The 17,761-nt window shown below is 35.7% G+C and overlaps 3 protein-coding genes across 3 annotated transcripts; 2 read left to right on the forward strand and 1 right to left on the reverse strand.

The window, feature by feature from the left end:
- Positions 1–5,766: 5,766 nt before the first annotated feature.
- Positions 5,767–11,564, reverse strand: LOC121978228 (zinc finger MYM-type protein 1-like). The gene is made up of 2 exons (XM_042530602.1): positions 9,275–11,564; positions 5,767–5,879 (listed from the first exon to the last, which is right to left on the reverse strand). Exons 1-2 carry the CDS (start codon positions 11,562–11,564, stop codon positions 5,767–5,769), a joined length of 2,403 nt encoding a protein of 800 aa, XP_042386536.1.
- A 3,173-nt stretch (positions 11,565–14,737) lies between these two features.
- On the forward strand, positions 14,738–16,275 carry LOC121978229 (zinc finger MYM-type protein 1-like). The gene is made up of 2 exons (XM_042530603.1): positions 14,738–14,783; positions 15,359–16,275. The coding sequence occupies exons 1-2, from the start codon at positions 14,738–14,740 to the stop codon at positions 16,273–16,275; spliced, it is 963 nt and encodes a 320-aa protein (XP_042386537.1).
- Positions 16,276–16,972: 697 nt separating this feature from the next.
- Positions 16,973–17,746, forward strand: LOC121978230. Its single transcript, XM_042530604.1, has one exon. The coding sequence runs from the start codon at positions 16,973–16,975 to the stop codon at positions 17,744–17,746; it is 774 nt and encodes a 257-aa protein (XP_042386538.1).
- The last annotated feature ends 15 nt before the right edge of the window (positions 17,747–17,761 follow it).

The following is a 17,761-nucleotide window of genomic DNA, read 5'->3' on the forward strand; positions in this document are numbered from 1 at the left end:
GAATTTCAACCTATCTCCAGTCATATGTCTGGAGCATCCACTATCCAACATCCATTGATCCAATTCCTACACATAAGGTATTTGAATCTTTTTAATGGATCAAAAGATAGTTTGATTGAAATAAGCTTCTTAATTTTCCATCTCACCCAATCTAGGTTTTGGCGATCAGTTATTCCTATGGGTGATTGTGAGATGGTTGAATAATTAAAATATTAGATTAATTAATTTTGAAAAATGTTAAGTTAATTAAATTTGAAAAATATTAGGTTAATTAAATTTGAAAAATGTTAAGTTAATTAAATTTGAAAAATATTAAGTTAATTAAGTTAATTAAATTTGAAAAATATTAAGTTAATGAAATTTTAAAAATATTAAGCTAATTATATTTGTGAAAAATATTTAAGTTAATTGATTAAATTTTCAAAAATATTTAAGTTAATTAAATTTGAAAAATATTTAATTAACTTTTTAAAAAATATTAAGTTAATTAGATTTTTAAGAAAAAATATTTAGTTAATTAATTTCGAAAAATATTAAGTTAATTAAATTTTGAAAAATATTAATTTAATTAAATTTTAAAAAATATTAAGTTAATTAAAAAATATTAAGTTAATTAAACTTTGAAAAATATTAAGTTAATTAAATTTGAAAAATATTAAGTTAATTAAATTTGAAAAATATTAAGTTAATTAAATTTTAAAAAATATTAAGTTAATTTTTTTTAAAAATATTAAGTTAAGTAAATTTGAAAAATATTACTTTAATTAAATTTTAAAAAATATTAAGTTAAATTTTTTAAAAAATATTAAGTTAAGTAAATTTGAAAAATATTACGTCAATTAAATTTTAAAAAATATTAAGTTAATTAAATTTGCAAAATATTAAGTTAATTAAATTTTTAAAAAATATTAAGTTAATGAAATTTTAAAAAATATTAAGTTAATTAGATTTTAAAAAATATTAAGTAAATTTATTAAATTTTGAAAAATATTTAAGTTAATTAAATTTGAAAAATATTTAATTAATTAAATTTCATTTTAATTTTAATTTTAATTTTAATTTAACTTAATTTAATTTAAATTTAAATTTAATTTAATTTTTATTTAATTTAATTTAATTTTATTTAAATTTAATTTAATTTAATTTTGATTTAATTTAATTTAATTTTAATTTAATTTTATCTTAATTTTATTTAATTTTAATTTAAAATTTGTCCTTAATCATCTCACCCGATCTAGATTTTTCAATCAGGGGATTCTATAATTTGTGAGATGAATTAGGTTCAATTATAGGGTTTTGGTTTAACTTTATGTTAGATTTAGGTTTAGCTTTGGGCTCAACAAATAGGCATTCTTTGGATAAACTGTTGGGTTATGGTGAGTCACTTGGACATCATTAAAGTAACAATGCCTTCGAGGTTTTCCAAATGGTCCTATCCACTGAACTTAGTAAAAAACCTTGGTCTAACTAGTTAGGATCCATAAAGGGTAGCTTCGGTCAGTTCCACTTAGCCAAATACACCAGGTCGAAGTCATATCTTCCTAGACATGCATAGACTAAGCTTCTCTAATGTACTATCATCCAATACTTCACCAGTACCGTGGGTCAAGTTAAACTTAGCCCTTTTATTCTATCCCTAATTACCCTACCGGGTAGGTTGCGTTTGGTTACCCAGTCGGGTAGATTCCTTTTGGAGGTGCCAGCTATTCTGGAGCCTCCATTATTGATTTTCCTTTTAACTTGTTTTTAAAGTTTTAATTTAGAATTATATTCCTTTAAATTTATGTGTTAAGATAATTTTTATTTATTAAAATAATTTTAACTTAATTTTATTTATTTATTTATTTATTTGTTAAGATAATTTTTGTTTATTTATTAATTAAAATAAGTTTTCTTTTTGTTCCCCCTGGATCATAGTCTCGATAAGGTTTATCAAGGTAATATACTTTATCCTTGGGGACCCAATATTGACCAAGTCTAACTTGATTGACCAAGTTGGACTTGGGTACCCATGCTTGGACTAGTTTACTATTTAGTCTGTTGACTAAGGATAGATATGATCGATATTTCTTCTTTGTTTTGAAACCTAGTCTAGTTCTATTGTAAATGGCTCTTTGTGTCCCGAGAATTAGGTCAAGATTCTTGGACCCCAAAGAAAATCGTTCTAGGGTCTTCTCCAAATCCTTGACCTGAGTTTTTAGACTAGAATTTTCTTCTTCAAGCTTTTGGACTTGAGTTGAATTTCCAGTCTGAACTGGGTCAGGCAAGGTTTTGGAGTTAGCCACTTCTTTAAGGACTGCTACTTCCTTTAGAAGTGACTTGACCCGAATGTTTGATTTTGCTAATTTGTGTAATAAGTAATTCACTAAATTATTTAATCGAGGAATACTTACAGAGGGATCGGGTCCTTCGGAAACGGATACGGATCCGTGGCTTCTTTCCGAGTCTGCTTCCGATTCGCTCTCACTCTCGGACATGTTGATTTGGTCCCGAGCCATTAGTGCTAGGAGACTTATTTGTTCAAGCTCGTCATCGGTACCTTCTTCTGAGGATTCTTTAAAGGTCGCTTTGAGCACCTTCTTATTCTTCTGCTTCTTTGTATCCTTCTGATTTGGGCAGTTGGCTTTGATGTGCCCCTTTTGGTTGCACCCGTAGTAGATCACCTCGAACTTGACTTTTGAACTAGGTTGAACCTCCTTGGATTGTACTGACTTCTTTAGGTCTCTCTTGTTGAAACCCTTCTTCTTCTTGTAGAGCTTCTTCACAAGGTTCACGAGTTCAGTTGTTAGTTCGTCGTCTTCTTCATCTGAGTCGAGTTCTTCTTCCGGCTCTGGTTCGGTTCTTCGCCGTGTTCTTGGTTCACGTGTTCTACTTGTACCTGCAATCAAAGCAATGCCTTTCTCGGTTGGCTGTGCATTAGTCTTCTCGTGTAGTTCGAATTCAGAAAACAATTCATCTAGTCTGATTGAAGATAAGTCCTTGGAGACTTTGTAAGCATCTACCATTGATGCCCATAATGTACTCCTCGGAAATGCGTTGAGAGCGTACCTTATGATGTCTTTGTTCTCGACCTTTTGGCCGATCGCGTGGAGGGAGTTGAGAATGTCTTGAATCCGTGCATGGAGTTGACTTGCTGTCTCTTCTTCCTGCATTTTTAGATTATATAATTTATTAAATAACATATCTCTTTTGCTTACCTTGGTGTCGGAGGTGCCCTCGTGGAGTTTGATCAGCTTCTCCCATAGCTCTTTTGCGTTGGAGAATGGTCCAACTCTGTTGAACTCCTCCTTGGTCAGACCACACTGGAGTATGCAGGTTGCCTTTGCGTTCGCCTCCACTTTCTTTATTAAGGATGCGTCATAGTTCTGGTATGATACTAATTTGGCTGAGTCGTCAAGTGGGAGATCAAGGCCTGTCTTGGTGATCATCCAGACTTTGAACTGGGTTTGCGAGTACGCCTCCATTTGACCCTTCCAGTACCCGAAATCGTCTCCGGTGAAGAGCGGTGGTCGAGCGGTGGTCGAGCGGTGCTATAACCTTCTTGAAGTGTCATTTTAAAACCTGCACACACAAATAAATCTGTTCCAAGACTGGGTCTTGGATTAGTAGTGCGGGATGTAAAAAAATGAACTCGAGTGATGTTGCACCAGCTTCGAGCAAAACCGATTCGAACGAGAAATAGATTGGAATATAGTAATTGTACTAATTCCGGTCGACTCTAAAAAATTGAAAATATCACGAAAAAATTGCTTGATTGGTGGTTGCACCAAATCGAAGCGACCCCGCTCTGATACCAATTGTTGGATCGAGAAGCACTAGAGGGGGGGTGAATAGCGCTCGTGGCTATTTCGTTTCAAAATCGTAAAACTCGAGTAATAAACACAGCGAAAATTAAAAGAGCAATCACACACAAAGACACGAGGAGTTACTTGGTTCGGAGCCTGTGACGACTCCTACTCCAAGGCCCGCGATCGTTGATCGCTTCCGGTGTGCAACAACTATAAGCTCGAAAATTATTACAATCTAAGTACAGAGAGAAACAGTAATTAAATTAATACCGAAAATAGAATACTGAAAAACTGACACTCCGGGTTGTCGGGATGATGTTGCAGCACTTCGGGATCGTCTCGTTAGCAGCTTGTAGCGTAAGGATTGTTCAGAAGGTGTTGTCCTGGGCTGCTGGTCGAGACTCCCTTATAAAGGGTGTTCAAGGCTCCTCCATCAAGCTCCAAGGCGCCTTGGAAACTAAGTTTAATCCTGCTTCGATCGCTGTCGATCAAACTTTGACCGTTGCTCATTATCCACCTAAAGGCGCCTTCAATGCCGCTCCAAGGCGCCTTTGAGCAGTGATCCAAGGCGCCTCCAGTCCCCATGAAGACGCCTCCAGCTCCTCTGGACAGTTGGCATCGGCTTGCACCCGAGGCGCCTCCAAGCTCCATGGAGGCGCCTCAGACACTGTTCATCCGAGGTGAAAGTTGCTCCTTTGTTCTTGCAAAATGTGTTAGTCTCAAACACATACCCTGCAAAACAAAGTTAGCACACAATAGATATGGTAAATAAAATATTGATAGTCTCCGGACTATCCTGGGTCTGATTTCGGATTTTTAACCGGAAACCCTAGGTCGACCCGACGCCTACTGTTCCCTATGCGGGGAACGCATCCTCACCTACTCCTCTCAGGAGAGTTACCTGTTGCCAGTGCGATCCTCTAGATCGACTGTACTTTTGCTCGGCGCTCGATGCTTCTGGACTTTCTGCTGGGCGCCCACTCCCCGACCCGTCCAGTCTTCCACCTGGTTCGCGACACCAGGACTTTTCACCTAGGGTTACCACCCCTAGGACTTTTTGCCTGAAGCCCTCTACCCGCCAAGACTTTCCGCATAGGGTTACCACCCCCTATGACCCAGGGTTACCACCCCCTAGGCTTTTCCACTTGCCTAACCGTAGCTAGGGCTTTTGCCTAAGTACACTTAGGACTTTCCTGCAAGCTTATTCAAACTTATTAGATCACAACATAACCTTAACTTTGAATCCTTTGCCATTATCAAAACACTGGTTCGATCGTCAGATGCTTCCCGCACCAACAGATCAAACAAAATGCAATGTATGAAAGAAAATTTTGAATCAAAGTGTGAACGTAAAGTAAAGTATGCAGTAAAAAGAAAAGCAAAGAATGTACTCTCTTTTATTTCTGGTAGTTGCAAACAATTTAGTAGTAAAAGTGACGTAGTAGTGGGATGGTCCTAGTGGGGGAGAGAGCTATTATGAAGAGATCAATGTCAATAAATGCCACTCCATCCATATTTACCTCCTTGATGGTACCTCCAGGTGGTTGAAAATGGTTCAGGTGTAGGAGCCACTCTGAAAGTGGATCCTAAGAGTTGAAGTCATGATCTCTCCCTTTACATTATGCTCTTTGAAAGTTATTCCTAGTGGTTGGAGATGGTTCAATTTAAGCACCCACTTTGGAGGCTTACGACAACCTACAAAGCCAATAAAAGACAACACCTCCCACATGCATGCTGTGTATGAAAAAGATAGAATAATTTCATTCCCTACAAAGCATGTATCGAAAAATATATCACATCCAATAAAATCAATTACTAGTACCTCTATGAAATTTTCTAAAAAAAAATCAGGAGAAATACTAACCTTGTCGTACTGAAAGGTACCTAGAGGTTCTGGAGATATGAATGTGACATCCTCCTGATCAGGTAAAGGCTTTGGCTCTAGGTCTGGTAGTGGTACAACCAAAGGAAGTTATTCTTAAGGCTTTGTCTCCTTAGCACAAGTCCCTACACTTTCCTCATGAACAAACACATAATCAGGCTCAACTGGCTCCCCCTCATCATCAGCAATACCTACATCATCAATAATATCTACAACAATAATATCATCAGAGTTAGGATCAACTACAACTATATGATCACAACATACAAAATCAGAGGAGTCCTGTAGAGCACTGGAACAGGAATCAAGGATGTCACAAGCTTTACAATCGATCTCCTCATTGGAGTATTGTGCTTATTGTTGGGCATCAAATGTTGCAAGTTGATCCAACTACATATGAAATCTCTGACTCAACTCATCTTCCTATTTAGTTTGGAAAGTATGAGCTGCTTAGGAATGAGGACGCATAAGTTTAATTTATTGATCCAACTTGTGCATCCTCATTTCTTCGGGTGCTTCACTTCTACGTGTCCTTTCAACAACCCATAACTATCGTCGGCTTAGAATTTATAGAAAGCATTGTAGTGCTTACATTTTGTAAGTAATTCTCTTAACAGAAGAGTGAACTTATTAAATATTTAATAAAAATAGAAGATTTTAAAAGAGGAACTTTCCTAACCTTAGAAGTAATTGCATCAATACTTCCTTGTGTTTCAAGTGTCACAGTTAGATTCAGAAGTTGTTTGATCTCATTATCGGTAGATTGAATGTTCCTAACCTCCTCTCCCTTGGCCTCCTTCTTGCCCTCGACCTCCTTCCATTGTAGTCAAAACTCTAAAGAGGAAGTTGAAAGTGTATAGAATTGAGTCAAAAGTGTATAGAGACTGAGGAATTAAAAATGAGAGTAGAGCAGATGTGTATGAAAAATAATAAAATGAACTCTTTATTTACAGAGTTTGGAGAGTAACGGTCACTAAATTGTAGTCATTGATCATAAAATAGTCAAATAGTCTTAACTATTAAAAAAATATAAAAAAACACATCTCATCCATCCCCAATGACTAGAATCTCCGATTTCAATAGTCAAACCCACCGGTTAACCGACGGTTCTAATGGCCCGATACACAAAAAAAACATTGAACCGTTAGGTCTAGGGGTGGCAATTCGGTTCGGGTTCGGGTTGGCAGGTTGATGGGTTGGCAAATGACAACCTGAACCTGACCTGATTATTAATTTGGGTCAAACTTTTCAACCTGAACCTGATCTGTTTATTTGCACTTGACCCGAACCAGACCCGTTTGACCCGGTTGATCCGTTTGACCCGGTTGACCTGTTTGACCCGGTTGACCCGTTTGACCCGAACATGACCTGAATTCATTAAAGAAATTTTGTATATTAAATTAAAAATTAAAAATAACATTTATCTACACAAATTGAAAATCCATATGATAAATGATAAGTCATAGCAACATTGCAATCAATAGCATATCTCTATGTTTAGGGTTTTTAACTTTTTAAAATTTTTAATTTTAGTTTAAATTTATAATTATTTATAAACGGGTTCGCGGTTTGTAATTGGGTCATTTTAGGTTGACCCGAACCCGACCTGTTTATTAATTGGGTTAATTGGGTCAACCCGATTTCGACCCGAACCCGAAACTACCCAACCCTAACCTAATTTTTTCGTGTTCGGTTCGGGTCGTGTTTTCGTGTTGGGTCAAAAATTGCCACCCCTAGTTAGGTCGAAACAGTAGTTAACCATGCAGTTTTTTTGGGGGTTTAACCGTAATAGGGTCGACACCTTGTCAAATCAGTCAGTTGGTTACAGTTTTTGAACCAGAATTGGGTCAATGGGTACTCGACCTATTGACTAGATTTCGATTCTGAGCTAGGTCTGATTCATACTTGGCCTTGGGTCGAGTCTATCTTCAATCTCTACTGTTGCTTCTCATTTTTAATCTCAAGAAATATGAACAGACAATTGAGATTCTTCCATATATGATCCAAGGGTGAGATTCGATCTAGATCTGATCCAAAGTTTCATATCTAGATTAGCGATGATGATCTACTTCCTCTTTGACTTGGATGACTCATATCTTGATGGATAGCTTAGATCTCCTCGAATCATGAATGAACGATCCAGATTGTCCAGAACTTGATCTCCCCATTTAAATCTAGATTTTAGCTCAATTTGGTTCGGTCTAACTCAAGCTCGTGGCCCTTTAATCATCTACAAGGATCACATTCAAATATTAGCATCAAATACTGCACTGATGAGATAAATTACATTAAAGTTCAAGAATGAATGCAACTCATGAAATATAATATAATCATAAAATTAGCACATGAGAAGATAAAAAAATATGTATATATGAATCAAAATATCGTATCAAAATGGTGTTTATCAGGGGTCACATAGAAAACAAGAGTACTGGTCTAGTTCTATAAATCATGATTATTTTCAAATATATTAACTATCTAAATCAAGCATGATGTGAATAAAAATCCTAAACAACTAGGCCAACACTAATACTCTTATGACAAAAATGTTGCTCAAGTCAGACTACTAATGATACAAGAAAAGAGAGAGCTAAGCATACTAGAAAATTATACAAAAACATAAAATCTATCATGCTAATGTCATGCTATAAGAAACAAACAAGTAATAAGAAAATGATGACAAGTAAGAATAATCAAAAAGAAAAATTTATGATGTAAAAAGAAATATGACAACAACTAATAAGATCTAAACTACATACTAACTAAGCTAACAACTTCTCCAGTTAATCTACTCGACTCCTCCAAACGATTTACTTGGCTCCTAGGGCTCAATTCCCTTGACATCTTTAGGCCCACCGACCCGACACCCTACTGAGCTTTACCTATCTGACAGACCCCCGCCATTAGGCTCATCCCTACTGACTCGACTAGATTCTCCTTTACTTAGCGAGCTAGGTCCTTTGGCCTAACTAATTATATGTCTCATGGGTTTGTGCCAGCATTTGAATTGATACAACATGTGTGATAGTGTGTGGGGTGTCGGAGCACATGGAACAATATGATTATATAGATATGGAGTATGAGTGACGTGACCATATGATATGGCGACGAAACGATGATGTGACGTTCAGGGCCGGTCCTAGACTTTGAAGGGTCCGGTGCAAAAAAAAAATGGGCCCTTTAAATTCAGATGCAAAATAATAAAATGGATACTATATAATAATTTTTCAACAGAGCATATAAACTAAAATTCATAATAATGAAAACATTATATTCAATGTTGCTAATACTCGGTATTAGGAAATGAAAAAGAACTATTACAATTAACTATGAAAAATTGATCTTCTTGCAGTTTTATCTGCAAAGTCATCGATCAATTTTTCATAATTGAGTTTTTCTAAAAACTCACTCTCAATCGAAATCATAGCTAATGCATTCAATCTTGTTTGGGTCATGGTTGATCTCAAAGAAGATTTCAACAACTTCAATTTAGAAAAACTTCTTTCTGCAGATGCGACAGTCACCGGAATAGTTAATAATATCCTGTATGCAATGAATGAATTCAGGAAACAATTCATTCTTTGCAAAAAAATTAGTATTTCACTTGCTGTTTTTGTTTCCTTTGGCAGAATATGTTGTATGATTTTCAGTTCTTGATATAAGTCATCTCCATGCAAATCTGAAACATCTTGTCTTGTACCATTTTTTCTTTGTAGTTTCCTTTCAAGATTCTTGCAATTAGCTTTCAAGTCCTCATCAATCAATGAACTCAACTTTTCAGCTGTGAAAAGAAATCCAAAAATATTTTCATATTCCTCATATTGCTCAAACCTTTTCTTCAATGACCCAATTGTTTGATCTACTATGAACAAAAAATAATGAACTCTAAAAGCTTCCTCGGCAGATTCTTGAGGTAGTTTCGAAGACTCACATGTAACCTCATCAAAATGTCTTTTTCTATATATTTGTCTTTTTTCAGGAAAAACAGGATCAATCTCCATTGTTGAAGCAAGTTCTTTTGCTGTATTGATAGCTTGTCCAAATCCAGATTCTCTATACTCTTCAAAAGAAGCAATTAACCCCTTAATCTTGGTCATAGCAACGTCAATAAGCATGTTTTCATATTGTAAGCTTTTGCTAACAATATTAACTTTACCCAATATATCATACCAAATAATCATACCCACTAAAAACTCAAAATTTCCGAGTTCAAATATTGCTAAAGACTTAGCTTCACTTCTTATTTTAGAGTCAGTGTCTTTTTCTTCTGCAACTTGAAGTAAAGCTTCTCTGATTTGTTGAGCTTGAAGTACCACTGCTTTTACACTTTCAGTACGACTTTCCCATCGAGTGATTGATAATGGCTTGAGAGTTAAACCTTTTACCGTTACATGATCTATCAAAATCTTCCATCTCTTTGTAGAATGAGAAAATATTGTATAAATTCGTTGTACTACTCCAAAAAAGTCTTTCGCTTTTCCACAGGAATTTGCAATATCACAAAGTGTTAAATTCAAACAATGACAACCACATGGAGTATATAATGCTCTAGGATTTATATCCAATAATTTTTTTTGTACGCCTTGGTGCCTCCCTTTCATATTTGCCCCATTATCATATCCCTGCCCTCTCACATTATCAATATCAAGATCAAAACTTTTCAATACATTTTGCAGTTCTTCAAACAACCCTTGTCCTGTTGTATCATCCACTTTTAAAAATCCCAAAAAGTATTCTTCTACTTTCATTGGACTTATAGAAACATCAACACATCTTATAACCAAAGTCATTTGCTCTTGGTTACTAACATCAGGAGTGCAATCAAGTATTACAGAAAAGAACTTAGCTTTTTTAATGTTTTCAAGAATAGAACTCTTTATTTGAGAAGCTAACAAGCATATCAATTCATTCTGAATTTTGTGGCTAAGATAATGATGATGTGTATTTCTTTCAATATGCTCCTTCATCACTAAGTCCCACTCAGCAATCATCTCAACAGCAGCCATAAAATTTCCATTGTTATCATCATAAAGTTTCTCATTACTACCACGAAATGCTATATTTTGTTTAGCCAAAAATTTCACAAGTGAAATTAATCGGTGTAATACCTTCCTCCAATGCTCTTTTGCCTTCTTGATTTGATCTTGAATAGCATGATCAATTGTTGTACCCTTCATTAACCTGATACGCAACTCAGACCAACTAGCATAATAATTGATATGCTCAATACTTGTCTCATGTTCCTTAAGTCTACTACTAAGATGTCCCCAATCGTAGTATCCCTCATTTGCTAGTTGACTTGGTTGAGGCCCCCTTTTGAACAACTTGCAACAAAAACAAAATGCTTTATCAAGTGCTTTTGAATAGACCAACCAATCTCTATGGTGTTTTTGACCATTTGGCAAAATCCGAGTATAGAAATCTGAAGAGAATCGTCTATTTGATCTGTCTTTGGGACCTTTCCCTGTTAATACATCTCTTATAGGACCCTTTTCCACTAATTGATCCTTCCACTTGGGATCTAAATTCTCCCAATTTTTAGGATCAAAAATGTCAAGTGGAATTGATGAACTTGGTTCTTCATTCACTTCATTAATAGCATCATCATCACTTTCAGAAAAATTATTTTTAAAGTCTAAGTCATCACCACTTTCATTGCCTTCAATCTCATTCACATCTCCCTCTATATCATTTTCAATGGCTAAGCCTTCATCTAATTCATTACCATTGTTTTCTTGTTTTTCTTCATTAACCAAATCTTCAAGTGATGAATTTTTCGATTCTTTGACAACAAATCTGTCGATTGCCCCTCTTTGAGTCTCAATAAATTCTTCAACTTTTTTTCTTTTTTTCCGCTTATCATGTCCTGATAGATACTTCCTAGTATCAGACATTCTAATTTTCTACAAAAAAAAAAAATCAAACTCTCAAACAACCACTTATTATAAATATTAGACAAGCATTTATTATAAAATGTTCATTTTGCAACCAATCTAATTGAAGGGGGCCATCAATGCTAACTAATACAATTATATAAAGGGCATAAACTTTTGGCAGCCTTTGTTATTGAATTGCTTCTTCTATTATTATGTAGGTTCCTTCTCTAGTCCTAGACATCTCACTTGAATTGCACTGAATCTATATAATAAATATATGCCATGATTTTTTTTTATTATTCCTTTTCGTTATCTATATAATATTTTGGAAGAAACATTCAAAAAAAAAAAAAAATCATACTGTAATAGTTATAAACTTATAATAAACAAAGGCTCAATGCAGGTTCACCAGTTTGGCAAAAGTTTTCAATGGAAACAGAGGAATTTATGGCCATCACTCTGCTTCAGAACTGAGGTGCAGTAGAAGAACTAGAGAAGCAGTGTTTTTATATGGGATCATATCAATAGATCATTTTCAGAGTTCGATTGAAATCCACGGTAAAAAAAAGAAAAAATATTCCACATAAGAATTAAGAAGGACGGAAGGAATATGCAATTTCCACATATAAAATCCTTACTAAGTAAAACATATGAGAAGAAAAAGAGGGGAAACTGGAAGAATTGCAGATTAGAGAATTTACCTTTGATTTTCTTGTGGAAATTCTTAAAGTTCATCCGTTTAGGGAAGATTCCAAGAGAACGTCCCTGTCGAGCCTTCGGCGAAGAGCAAAATTGCAAAAGGAGGAACTATTAGGTTTTGCGAAACGGTGGAGGAAGAAATATCCACTGCGCTGTTAATTTTTTTGGCACTTTTACAAAAAAGTCCATAATAATTTATAATTTACAAGTAGGTCCTTTTAATTAAATTTTTAATATAGATCAACTTTGCTATAAAATCTAAAAAAAGGGGCCCACCAGAAAATGGGGCCCTGTGCGTCATCACCATATTGACCACCTCATGGCCGGCTCTGGTGACGTTTTCCTTGCTATGACAAGACATCCAACTAATGAAGAAAGAATACCCTTTTAGCTGTATTATAAAAGGAGTCCACATCTATGGGCCAAGGTACACATACGCACATGAATATATACACACTCATCTAGTACTATTCATCTTATACATTTCTCTCTCTTCGAAGACTGACTTGAGTATCGAAGTGGCTGAGCTGGGGCATCCCCTGGCTTCTATTCTAACACTCCTTCTCTCTCTCTCAGGACCGACGAGCATCCTTGACGACCCCTTCCTCCTCTTGGTGATTGGCGACTTCTTCAACATCAAAAATAGCTCATTGATGGCTCATTCGTCGACGATATCAGACAAGAACAATATATTATATTGGAGTTTGATTTGCCATCAAAATAAGTTCTACTTAGATTGTTAGATACTAATAATATTCAAGATTATTATGGAATATGGACCCTTTTGTTGAAAGTAATTAATGAGACGAAGGGGTGTTTAGCTAAATTTGAAGGAATAGGAGATTAATTAGACCTTTAAATCGAATTTAATGAGAAGAAAAAAATAATTAAAGTGCGTGGCACCACATGTCATCATACCCTTCGAGTGATGTAATGATTTTATAGTATAAAATTTGAGAGTGAGCGAGCTCGGGCCACACATAGCACAAGACCAGAGCCGGCCATGAGGTGGTCAATATGGTGCTGACGCACAGGGCCCCATTTTCTGGTGGGCCCCTTTTTTAGATTTTATAGCAAAGTTGATCTATATTAAAATTTTAATTAAAAGGACCTACTTGTAAATTATAAATTATTATGGACTTTTTTGTAAAAGTGCCAAAAAAATTAACAGCGCAGTGGATATTTCTTCCTCCACCGTTTCGCAAAATCTAATAGTTCCTCCTTTTGCAATTTTGCTCTTCGCCGAAGGCTCAACAGGGACGTTCTCTTGGAATCTTCCCTAAACGGATGAACTCTAAGAATTTCCACAAGAAAATCAAAGGTAAATTCTCTAATCTGCAATTCTTCCAGTTTCCCCTCTTTTTCTTCTCATATGTTTTTGTTGGAACCCCGAGGTGTTTTGATGTGATCAAACAAGTTAAGTTAGGTCCTGCGTTGTTTAACCCTTGTGTCTAAGTGTGCATGAACTTAAGAACACAGAAAGTCGAGCGGAAGACGCGGCTAGCGAGAAGGACGGCACGGGAGAGAGCCGACGGGCTCGGTGCGTCTGAGGGACGAGGTGTCCGCGGAAGAGTACACCGGTGGACGAGAAGAACGTGCGCGGCGTTCGAGGGACGAGAAACCGGGAAGGAAGGCTGCTCGAGGAGAAGGTCGGAACATGGGTTCGGGTGAGCCCTATTCCGGATGACCGAGATCACCCAAGCTAGTGGAGCCGGAACAGAAGACCCGGACCGAGACGAGCTGAACCGAAGCGGAGCGACCAGACGGAAAAAGTCAACCAGAGTTGACTTTTGGGGTCCGAGGCGCCCGGAACCATCCGGGGCGCCCGGACCCCTCCGGGGCGCCCGGAACCATCCGGGGCGCCCGGAATGAGGTTTTTGACCAGATCGAGTCAAACTCGATCTGAACGTTAGGGGATAAAGTTTTATCCCCCCAGGGCGCCCGGAACCCTTCCAGGCGCCCCGACCAAGGCTATAAATATAGCCTTGGTCCAGAAGCAAATGAATTAATTAGAACGACGAACTTGTAATCAACTTCTGTGTGCTTTACTTTTCTTCTTGTACGTTCAACGCTGTAAGAGGCTACTCCACCCAGAGGAGAATCAGATAGTGCGCTTACATTCCTTGGATTAGCAATCCCCTGATTGCAAACCAAGTAAAACTCTGGTGTCTGTTTTTCTTTACTTAGTCTCTGCCTTTTTAATTACAAGTTCTTTTAAGTTAGTTGAATATCCGAGAAGGGTTTTTGGTTTTAATTTGTAGGGCAATTCACCCCTCCCCGGCCTCCAAAGGGACCTACAGTTTTACTTAGAAAGGATTTTATATGTGGAAATTGCATATTCCTTCCGTCCTTCTTAATTCTTATGTGGAATATTTTTTCTTTTTTTTACCGTGGATTTCAATCGAACTCTGAAAATGATCTATTGATATGATCTCATATAAAAACACTGCTTCTCTAGTTCTTCTACTGCACCTCAGTTCTGAAGCAGAGTGATGGCCATAAATTCCTCTGTTTCCATTGAAAACTTTTGCCAAACTGGTGAACCTGCATTGAGCCTTTGTTTATTATAAGTTTATAACTATTACAGTATGATTTTTTTTTTTTTGAATGTTTCTTCCAAAATATTATATAGATAACGAAAAGGAATAATAAAAAAAAAATCATGGCATATATTTATTATATAGATTCAGTGCAATTCAAGTGAGATGTCTAGGACTAGAGAAGGAATCTACATAATAATAGAAGAAGCAATTCAATAACAAAGGCTGCCAAAAGTTTATGCCCTTTATATAATTGTATTAGTTAGCATTGATGGCCCCCTTCAATTAGATTGGTTGCAAAATGAACATTTTATAATAAATGCTTGTCTAATATTTATAATAAGTGGTTGTTTGAGAGTTTGATTTTTTTTTTTTTTTTGTAGAAAATTAGAATGTCTGATACTAGGAAGTATCTATCAGGACATGATAAGCGGAAAAAAAGAAAAAAAGTTGAAGAATTTATTGAGACTCAAAGAGGGGCAATCGACAGATTTGTTGTCAAAGAATCGAAAAATTCATCACTTGAAGATTTGGTTAATGAAGAAAAATAAGAAAACAATGGTAATGAATTAGATGAAGGCTTAGCCATTGAAAATGATATAGAGGGAGATGTGAATGAGATTGAAGGCAATGAAAGTGGTGATGACTTAGACTTTAAAAATAATTTTTCTGAAAGTGATGATGATGCTATTAATGAAGTGAATGAAGAACCAAGTTCATCAATTCCACTTGACATTTTTGATCTTAAAAATTGGGAGAATTTAGATCCCAAGTGGAAGGATCAATTAGTGGAAAAGGGTCCTATAAGAGATGTATTAACAGGGAAAGGTCCCAAAGACAGATCAAATAGACGATTCTCTTCAGATTTCTATACTCGGATTTTGCCAAATGGTCAAAAACACCATAGAGATTGGTTGGTCTATTCAAAAGCACTTGATAAAGCATTTTGTTTTTGTTGCAAGTTGTTCAAAAGGGGGCCTCAACCAAGTCAACTAGCAAATGAGGGATACTGCGATTGGGGACATCTTAGTAGTAGACTTAAGGAACATGAGACAAGTATTGAGCATATCAATTATTATGCTAATTGGTCTGAGTTGCGTATCAGGTTAATGAAGGGTACAACAATTGATCATGCTATTCAAGATCAAATCAAGAAGGCAAAAGAGCATTGGAGGAAGGTATTACACCGATTAATTTCACTTGTGAAATTTTTGGCTAAACAAAATATAGCATTTCGTGGTAGTAATAAGAAACTTTATGATGATAACAATGGAAATTTTATGGCTGCTGTTGAGATGATTGCTGAGTGGGACTCAGTGATGAAGGAGCATATTGAAAGAAATACACATCATCATTATCTTAGCCACAAAATTCAGAATGAATTGATATGCTTGTTAGCTTCTCAAATAAAGAGTTCTATTCTTGAAAACATTAAAAAAGCTAAGTTCTTTTCTGTAATACTTGATTGCACTCCTGATGTTAGTAACTAAGAGCAAATGACTTTGGTTATAAGATGTGTTGATGTTTCTATAAGTCCAATGAAAGTAGAAGAATACTTTTTGGGATTTTTAAAAGTGGATGATACAACAGGACAAGGGTTGTTTGAAGAACTGCAAAATGTATTGAAAAGTTTTGATCTTGATATTGATAATGTGAGAGGGCAGGGATATGATAATGGGGCAAATATGAAAGGGAGGCACCAAGGCGTACAAAAAAAATTATTGGATATAAATCCTAGAGCATTATATACTCCATGTGGTTGTCATTGTTTGAATTTAACACTTTGTGATATTGCAAATTCCTGTGGAAAAGCGAAAGACTTTTTTGGAGTAGTACAACGAATTTATACAATATTTTCTCATTCTACAAAGAGATGGAAGATTTTGATAGATCATGTAACGGTAAAAGGTTTAACTCAAGCCATTATCAATCACTCGATGGGAAAGTCGTACTGAAAGTGTAAAAGCAGTGGTACTTCAAGCTCAACAAATCAGAGAAGCTTTACTTCAAGTTGCAGAAGAAAAAGACACTGACTCTAAAATAAGAAGTGAAGCTAAGTCTTTAGCAACATTTGAACTCGGAAATTTTGAGTTTTTAGTGGGTATGATTATTTGGTATGATATATTGGGTAAAGTTAATATTGTTAGCAAAAGCTTACAATCTGAAAACATGCTTATTGACGTTGCTATGACCAAGATTAAGGGGTTAATTGCTTCTTTTGAAGAGTATAGAGAATCTGGATTTGGACAAGCTATCAATACAGCAAAAGAACTTGCTTCAACAATGGAGATTGATCCTGTTTTTCCTGAAAAAAGACAAATATATAGAAAAAGACATTTTGATGAGGTTACATGTGAGTCTTCGAAACTACCTCAAGAATCTGCCGAGGAAGCTTTTAGAGTTCATTATTTTTTGTTCATAGTAGATCAAACAATTGGGTCATTGAAGAAAAGGTTTGAGCAATATGAGGAATATGAAAATATTTTTGGATTTCTTTTCACAGCTGAAAAGTTGAGTTCATTGATTGATGAGGACTTGAAAGCTCATTGCAAGAATCTTGAAAGGAAACTACAAAGAAAAAATGGTACAAGACAAGATGTTTCAGATTTGGATGGAGATGACTTATATCAAGAACTGAAAATCATACAACATATTCTGCCAAAGGAAACAAAAACAGCAAGTGAAATACTAATTTTTTTGCAAAGAATGAATTGTTTCCCGAATTCATTCATTGCATACAGGATATTATTAACTATTCCGGTGACTGTCGCATCTGCAGAAAGAAGTTTTTCTAAATTGAAGTTGTTGAAATCTTCTTTGAGATCAACCATGACCCAAACAAGATTGAATGCATTAGCTATGATTTCGATTGAGAGTGAGTTTTTAGAAAAACTCAATTATGAAAAATTGATCGATGACTTTGCAGATAAAACTGCAAGAAGATCAATTTTTCATAGTTAATTGTAATAGTTCTTT

This window comes from Zingiber officinale, chromosome 4B (assembly GCF_018446385.1).
Source record: "Zingiber officinale cultivar Zhangliang chromosome 4B, Zo_v1.1, whole genome shotgun sequence".
NCBI lineage: Eukaryota > Viridiplantae > Streptophyta > Magnoliopsida > Zingiberales > Zingiberaceae > Zingiber > Zingiber officinale.

Coding starts and splice junctions, on each gene's coding strand:
- LOC121978230 (XM_042530604.1), top strand. CDS start 16,973: ATGACCAAGATTAAGGGGTTAATTGCTTCTTTTGAAGAGTATAGAGAA.
- LOC121978228 (XM_042530602.1), bottom strand. CDS start 11,564: ATGTCTGATACTAGGAAGTATCTATCAGGACATGATAAGCGGAAAAAA. Junction 5,880..9,274: donor AAAGGAAACAAAAACAGCAA/GTGAAATACTAA, acceptor TTATTGTTGTAG/ATATTATTGATGATGTAGGT.
- LOC121978229 (XM_042530603.1), top strand. CDS start 14,738: ATGGCCATAAATTCCTCTGTTTCCATTGAAAACTTTTGCCAAACTG. Junction 14,784..15,358: donor TGAAAACTTTTGCCAAACTG/GTGAACCTGCAT, acceptor GTAATGAATTAG/ATGAAGGCTTAGCCATTGAA.